Genomic DNA, 8,381 nt, shown 5'->3' on the forward strand with positions numbered 1-8,381 from the left:
AAATATTAATAATTAGAAATATTAATAATTTTATCTCTGTATGCATAATATTTATATCGATATTAGTAAAAAGCGACAACGAAACTTTTGTTTTTAGCACATTATTATGAACGCTCAAAAGGTAATATTTACTAATTTTACTAATTTTAAATATTTATAAAGATCATATTAGCTTCGATATTTTGGTATTAGAATTTTCGTCTTAAAATGAATCTCAGAAATCTACCACTAAGTATTGTTTCATTTTTTTCAAAATACTTTGTATATATCAAACAACTAGGAATTCGTAATAATGTAGTTTATAAATTTTTCAATTAATTTTATTGAGTTAATTCTTTTTAGTCACGATTAAAAATCCCTTTGATTAAATTATCTTCCTCTGATTAGATCATAATTTAATATACGAATAATTGTAATTCACTTCGCTCGTTAATGTAGAACGGAAATACGAGATTTGAGGGATGGCATCGCAAACTGTGGAACTGAGAACACTGCTATGATTGTCATTCAACGTTAACAAGACCAAATTACTAGCACGTGCGAAGAAGTCACAGGTCAGTGGCTTCTCTAACAGGGAAACGTTAACGATGGCGGGTATTAATGATATGTTTGCAATATCCTTTGTGATCAATTGATGACGTGACATACATCCTTAATATATTTTTATTATAACGCGTGATACTTAATTACTGCCTACACTGATAGACGCTGGAGTACAGTAAAACGTGACTTATACAAGAATAAATAAAAAATTGACGCAATATTTTTGGCGATGCGTCAGTCAATAGTCCTTGCAGTAGGACTAGCGGATTAAAAATATTGTCGACTTTGTAATCTGAGATATGATTCACAATTTTTTCGCTGATCTAAAAGAAATACAATACGTGATTTGATGCAAATAAAGTAAAGTGATTGTGAAATAATTTTTTTTTTCATGTATTGTAAATGTATTAAACATAAAATAAACATAAAATTAACATAATTATTATAATTATATGCGAAAATCCTTGTCATTGCAAGCAGTTACAATCAACAAGATTAATTAAGATTTATATCATCGATTCTGTAATATTTGTTATTAAATGGCACTTACGATTTAAATTAGCAGTATTAATAAAAGTTTGATTAATAAAAGTTAATAATAGTGCAATTAAATAATAGAAAAAAAAAAGAATTAAGAAGTTGAAATATAAAAAGTTTTGATAGAATAAAAATAACTAAATAGTAATAAATTATGTATTCATATATGGTAACTTAACCAACGGCGATTAAGATATGCTAAGAATATAGCAGAATTGTATTTTATAGTAATTATATGTTGCGGTATATTTAAAATGTATATTTAAAATGTATATTTAAAAATTTAGTTAAGCATAATGCATCATTTCGAATGCATTGAATAGATTTAGCTCTTTGATTTCAGTAAAGATGATAGCTGTATCGGGAAGAGGATATTTTCATTGGATCGATTGGCTGGTGTTTGCACTTATGCTCTTCGTGTCTGCCGCAGCCGGCTTATGGCACTTCAGAAGAGCGCAAAAGTCGAACACACAGGACTACCTGCTTGGAGGAAGAAGCTTAGGACTCTTTCCCGTGTCCGCTTCTCTCGTCGCTAGGTAAGCTTGGTTCGTCATTCTATATGATTTAAGACTATTAAAAGAAAAAAAGGAAATAAGGAATGAATGAAAAATGAAGATTTAAAACATTTTGAAACATAACAGAAGAAATAAAGAATTCGTTAGTGTTAAACAATTTTTTTTTATCGCCATCATAAATTTCACATCTTAATTCAGAATAAAGACTCTTTTAATATTTTCATATAACAATGTTCACCTCAATTTTAGAGATTAATATTACATACTCGAAAAGAATGATCTTACTAAAGTAACGCGAAAAGGATGATTTTAATAAAGTATCTAAAAATTTAGCTATATACAGATCTGAAATTAATCTTGTTACAAAAAAATTTTATAGGATTAATTAATTAATAGGTTATTAATTAATTATTTTGATGATTCAACAAAACTATTTTCAGATTGGTATCTAAATTTTTAGATACTTTATTAAAATCATCCTTTTCGTGTAAAAAATGATTCGTATCTCATTTATCGTGTAATTCGGGCTTGATTGATTAATTATGCAGATTATTTAATCCAATCTATAACTGTAGTTTCATATCAGGCGTGACGATTTTGGGTACTCCGTCGGAGATTTACAACTTTGGCACGCAATATTGGATCACGATCTTCTCGATTTTTTTTTCCGGTATCGTGGTCGCTACTATATATCTTCCTGTCTTTACTACCTTACAACTTAACTCTGTTTACGAGGTTAGTTCTTTCCATTTAATTCCGTTTAGTATACCTCTCGTGACACAATTTTCACGGTTCACTTCTTTTAGTATTTGGAAATTCGATTCAATCGTACCGTAAGGATTCTGATTTCTTCAATTTTTATTTTTGACGTGGTAAGTCTACATCTGGTCTGTTTATGCTTTCATGACAATTTCAAAGAATAAATTAAATAAGAATCAATTAATTTCAGATTCTTTTCCAATCAATCGTAGTCTATGTCCCTGCATTGGCATTGAATCAAGGTATTTTATATAGCTACATTATTCACGTTAAGATTTTAACCTACTTCCATTAATACTTTCGATAATTCATTGCAGTGAGCGGTATCAATATACACTTGATCGGAAGCATCGTATGCATCGTATGTGTTTTCTACACCGTTCTGGTAAGTTGCGATTTCGTGCCACTTAATTTTTTCGTAAATTAAGGTAAAAAGAAAAATTAAAATGAAAAAATCGTAAGATTGTCATATTATACTTAAATGTTAACAAGAATAGTATACGCAGGGGGGATGAAAATGATTGTGGCGGTCGAGAGAACGGAAGCCTAAGCTAATTTTCCGGGGGAGGCTCGTTCGCCAAATTCCCGCGGGATGGCTGGAGTTCCTCGGACACGGTCTACCGTAGGAAACAATTTTCAGTGGACAATGCCGCGAAGAATCTCACGCGAGAGCCTTAGTACTGGAAATGTTTATGGACGGAAACTGAAAGCCCGACAATGGCGCGGGGAAACAATGGCGCGGAGAACGTCGAGCGGATGTTATCGTAGCAGCGGATCACAAAGCCGGCGCTGAAGTGATTAATCGCGGGATCGCGCGCCTGTAATTATCCGAGCAATTTGTTGGATCTCGTATTAATGAGAATTTATCGTGGTTGAGTGGCTCTTTACAAATTTGTTTATTATATGCCGCTTGCGCACGCGCGAACATACTGTGGACTGTATGCAATTGCATGCACTCGAAAAAGCATTCGCCACTAACGCCACTAATTCTTCAGAAATAGATAATACCGTCGCGGAAATATCGCTTTTTATCGAGAGAGAAATTGAGGAAGCATAATCAAATTCCTAACTTACTTTAACTCTGATGATTGTTACAAAAGAAAATAAACTGATTAAATACAGATACATGTAAATATGTATGGATATACATGCAGATTAAGTAAAATCATTTTTTACGAGATATTCAAGAGTGTCTTATATAAAATAAAATATTTTATTCTACACTTTATCTACACGCATTCGTTTTTTGAACTTTTATTAGGGTGGTATTCGAGCAGTGGTTTGGACAGATGCATTACAAGTCGGCGTGATGATAGCAGCAGTTATTACAGTTGCCTCTCTAGGTACCTATCAAATGGGAGCGTCTGAAATTTGGAATAGAGCTATCGATGCCAATCGCATCGAATTTTTTAAGTAAGAATTCAAAGAATGTCATCAAAATTATATTGCGCAAACATACCAAATATTCACTCGTATTCTTTTACTTATTGTATAGTTTTGATCCATCGCCCTACACGAGACATACCTTTTGGACAGTACTGATTGGTTCTTGGTTATACAATACCTCGTATATCGCTGTCAATCAAACTATGGTGCAACGATATATATCGTTAAAAAATACAAAAATATCTCAAATGTGAGTATATCGATTACTTTAGCAACTTTCATAATAATTTTGTTATAAAATGATAAGAGATAATAACGTATATAGCTATTATGTTATACGTATACTTAAATATTATATATAAATCTATGTTTTATTCTCTATACATATCTCATAATAGCTATATCTTATAATACAATTTATAACATAACATTATTACAATTAAAAGTTAATATATCACAATACTATAAACAATGTTTTATATATATATATATGTATATTTTTTTATAGAATAAATAGAAATAATAAAATGCTCATCATTTATCATTTTAATTTCTGTTAGATTTTGTCTTGGTTTGCCAATAAAGTTCGTGAAAGATAATTTCTTTTGATTGTTATGCAAAATACGTAAACAATTCGGAAAAACTCTAAAAAAAGAATACCGAATGAATCGTACTCTGTGTGTGTGTGTGTGTGTGTGTGTGTGTGTGTGTGTGTGTGTGTGTGTGTGTGTGTGTGTGTGTGTGTGTGTGTGTGCGTGCGTGGGCACATTACTCATACATATGTCTATATTAATATAGTCAATGTTGCAAATCTTTACATATCCTAATTACAGATCCATTGCGATATTTACCATCAGCATAATGGTGTTTATTTCAACATGTTGTTGGTGTGGACTAGTCCTTCTCGCTTGGTGGTCGCCACCGAAATGTGATCCAAGAGTTTCTGGCTTAATTACAGCCGATGATCAATTGTTGCCGGCTTATGTCATGGAAATTGCTCATCATTTACATGGGATACCTGGCCTCTTTATTTCCGGAATTTTTGGCGCAGCACTCAGGTATCACAAATCAAATTAATATAAATAATTGTCTATAATATAAGTAAATTGTCTATATGAGTAGTTTTTTCGCGATTGTTAGTTGGGGGACTATGGGACTAGCCTCCTACAAAAAATTTTTTTACGGAATTTAAGAACGCATAATTATATAATTTATTCCTTAAGAATTGATTAAGTGGGATAGGGAGGGGGCAGCTAGGTTATTATATATAATAGACGTTATTAACGGTAATTTATAAGGAGTGATAAGATATAATTTGTAAATAAACGAAATGTAGGATTTACAAAGTTAAGATATGCAATTAACTTCGTTATTATGCATTTCACTTGTTTGTCAATAAAGTTTTATCGTCTTAAGCCCACTTCAGACGATAATTCGCAACCAAATTCGACAGAATTCTATTTATAATATTGCATGTCGTAACATAAAAAAACATTTTAAAGAGTAAAATACGCACATATAGAAAAGATTTATCAATGATATATATTTTCCATATGTATTTTCTATATGTATCAATAAATATTGAGTTATCCGAAAAGTTCGTGCCGATTTTGAAAGAAAATTGAAACGCAGAAGATTAAAGATTTAAATTTTAGTATACATTTATTAAATTATATAGGTTAACCAATATATTTTCTATTATATGTATGTATTTTATTTCTTCAAATGTTTTCTATGTTTATTTTTATTAATATATTAATTAAGTAAGATATAATATTCATTTGTTGAGATGTTTTTGCCTCAATCAACATATTTCGATCAACGATAGAAAGGATGGTTTTCTTAAAAATAAATTTCATTTAATAAAATAAAACGGGCAATTTTTTTATGCACCAAATCGATAACAAATAAATAAAATAATTTATTATCTTTATCAAATTTCTCTGTACTTATAATTTAAATAAAAAAACATGTTCAATTATTTGTTGTTTAGTTTAGCTGATGTGAATCATTTGACCGAATGAGAAAATTAGCAATTTTGATGTTTAGTTGTTGATGTTTGATGTTTAGTTGATCTGTCGCGAACAAATATGAAAATTGTCCTTTTTTCGCAGCTCATTATCAGTAGGCTTCAACTCGACGTCCGTTGTGATTCTGGAGGACTTCGTTAAAGGATGCTTTAAAATGAAGCCCAATGATCGTTGTTCCACAATTTTCGTGAAAATTCTTGTCGTCCTGTTTGGTGTGATGGCGCTATGCTTGCTTTTCTTGATCGAGAAATTAGGAGGAGTTCTATCTGTGAGTGTTCAGTGTTATCATTTCATTTGTAATCTATATTAAAACATCAACAAAATGCTATAATTTTTATTACTGCGATTAAAAATGCTGTAATTTTTATTATTGCAATTTAGGTGACGGGTAGTTTAGCCGCTATCGCTGCCGGAACTTCCTTTGGCGTCTTCACTCTGGGTATCTTGTTTCCGTGGGCAAATTCCAAGGTATAGATTAAAATGTGATCAACTTTCAGAACAATTATTTTCCAAACAAACTCTTACAATAAAAAACTATTGTTTCGTGTATATTTGTTTTGTGCAGGGTGCCTTTGTTGGTACTATTGCAGGATTCATTATGTCCGGATGGGTCAGTTTTGGTGCGAATGCGGCCATTGGTTCTGGTCTCATAGTGCCAAAGAAACTTCCAGTGCCACAGTGCGAGGGAAATGTGAGCCAAAATTTCTTAAAGCAATTTGAATGGCACAAGTGAGTCCCTCCTTTTATTTAATTTGTATTGAATTAATCTTGGTTCTAATTAACAAACGCATACATTGTGCAGCGAAGACAATGTCTTCCCGTTATATCGGTTGTCTTATCACTGGGTTGCTCCTATTGGTACGTTGGCGGTACTTGTGGTGGGTGCGATTGTTACTTGTATGACAGGTGTGCAAAATCCTTCATCGATCGACAAGAATTTGCTTTCTCCAGTGATACATAGGTAATCAACTCGTTTAGAAACTTTTGCTACAACTTTTATTACAACAAAAAAAACATCACTCTTTTATAGGTGGTTACCACAACAAAAATGTTCACGAGAGGTAGATGGATGTGTACCTGTATCAACTGATTTGCAACTATCAGCAAATTTACTATCGGCTCTTCGTAAAAAATCACAATCTAATTAATAATATTGTTCTATAGAAAACGGCATAATATACGTTTTTGCAAATATATCATTGCTATCAATGGATATGTTGAATTGGCAATTAGAAGATTTTAAAGTACTTATTATTGGTTTTTATAGTTAATTTTTTCTTTTTTTCAAAGTACGTATTTATAAAAATTTATATATAAAATGGATTCCCGATTATCAAAATTACATGTTTAAATTTTGAACAATGGACCAATTGAATTTAATGTACGTAATTAAATTTTATATATATAAAAAATTTCAAAACGACTCTCAATCTTTAAAATAAAAATAAATAATCAATTCAAGGCTAATAAGAATTAAAGCAAATGGAGGTACCGAACGACAATTACAAAACTTTAATTACTTTCCATTACGCAAAATCTTCTTTATTTTTGAACGTTTCAGCTCTCTTTGGAGTTCTCTTCAGCGAAATTACATATCCTAACTCATTTTCGTTGAATAATCATATTTCTATTAATCGAATTAACCCATACCTGCCTATCTTTAATAATACTCCCGCTGAAATTATAGACCCATACATAGGGGCTTCTACATGAGCCTTAGAAAGCCAAATATGAAATATATAAATAGGTATTTTAATTATTAAAAATTCTCATAAAGTAAAATTATAATTTTCCATAACTACTGCCATTAATTTAAACTTTACTGTTTACCTATACATATTTATATTAAAAATACAAATTAGTAAAGGAAATGAAATTAGTAATATATATAAAACGTTCAAAAATGAAGAAATTTTGTGCAATAGTAATTAAAGTTTTGTTCATTGACCTCCGTCTACTTTTATTAGCTTTGAATGAATTGTTTATTTTTATTAAATTATATATTAATGTACATTGAGTTAAGTGTGTAGAAGAAAAAATATGAAGTAATATTTTTATATGTCAGTATATATATATATATATATATATATACATGTATATCGCAATAGACAATGCAAATTATTATGTATGTATTTTTTACAGAATAAATAGAAATAATAAAATGCTCATTATTATGATCATCATTTTAATTCATCATTTTAATTTCTGTCAAACTTCATCTTGGTTCACTGACAAAGTTCATGGAAAATAATTGTTTCTTTCGATCGCTATGGGATATGCAAACACTTATCTTCGAAAAAATAAAAAGAATGGCGATCGAATTGTGTATTTACTATATTCAAGACACGATTCGTTGAAAAGCCACTGCTAAATGATGCATTTATTTAATATCTCGATGAATCGCGTCGTTCGCACGAAAGAGCCAGGAATTTTTCGCACGAAGTCCATGCGTGATCGTCACGGGCAGCACGTCCCAAAGAAAATTGTGATTCGCAAGTTGCGTAGTCTTTATTAAGCGCGCTTCATATGCCATTTGCATTCGTCTGGGCGGCTGATAGATTCGGAATTTCCACGTATGCCCTACGCGTGTGGCTTATATTATATATATATA

General features: G+C 31.0%; 1 protein-coding gene across 2 annotated transcripts in view; it reads left to right on the plus strand.

Annotated features, from left to right (window-relative positions):
* The window catches only part of LOC108690825 (sodium-coupled monocarboxylate transporter 1), a 9,281-nt gene extending 2,345 nt beyond the window's left edge, over positions 1 to 6,936 (plus strand). Inside the window, exons 2-15 of one of the 2 annotated variants that reach the window (XM_018198331.1) lie at positions 439 to 554; positions 1,424 to 1,616; positions 2,171 to 2,330; positions 2,402 to 2,467; positions 2,545 to 2,596; positions 2,672 to 2,739; positions 3,616 to 3,767; positions 3,850 to 3,990; positions 4,574 to 4,798; positions 5,855 to 6,038; positions 6,152 to 6,238; positions 6,336 to 6,499; positions 6,573 to 6,731; positions 6,801 to 6,936. In XM_018198331.1, the coding sequence (XP_018053820.1) occupies positions 1,429 to 1,616; positions 2,171 to 2,330; positions 2,402 to 2,467; positions 2,545 to 2,596; positions 2,672 to 2,739; positions 3,616 to 3,767; positions 3,850 to 3,990; positions 4,574 to 4,798; positions 5,855 to 6,038; positions 6,152 to 6,238; positions 6,336 to 6,499; positions 6,573 to 6,731; positions 6,801 to 6,918 (1,764 nt within the window). In that variant the 5' untranslated portion in view covers positions 439 to 554; positions 1,424 to 1,428 and the 3' untranslated portion in view covers positions 6,919 to 6,936. The remainder of the gene's footprint in view (positions 1 to 438; positions 555 to 1,423; positions 1,617 to 2,170; positions 2,331 to 2,401; positions 2,468 to 2,544; positions 2,597 to 2,671; positions 2,740 to 3,615; positions 3,768 to 3,849; positions 3,991 to 4,573; positions 4,799 to 5,854; positions 6,039 to 6,151; positions 6,239 to 6,335; positions 6,500 to 6,572; positions 6,732 to 6,800) is intronic. The other variant, XM_018198340.1, reaches the window with a different exon arrangement.
* Positions 6,937 to 8,381: the final 1,445 nt, after the last annotated feature.

Source organism: Atta colombica, unplaced genomic scaffold (assembly GCF_001594045.1).
Source record: "Atta colombica isolate Treedump-2 unplaced genomic scaffold, Acol1.0 scaffold105, whole genome shotgun sequence".
Lineage (NCBI taxonomy): Eukaryota > Metazoa > Arthropoda > Insecta > Hymenoptera > Formicidae > Atta > Atta colombica.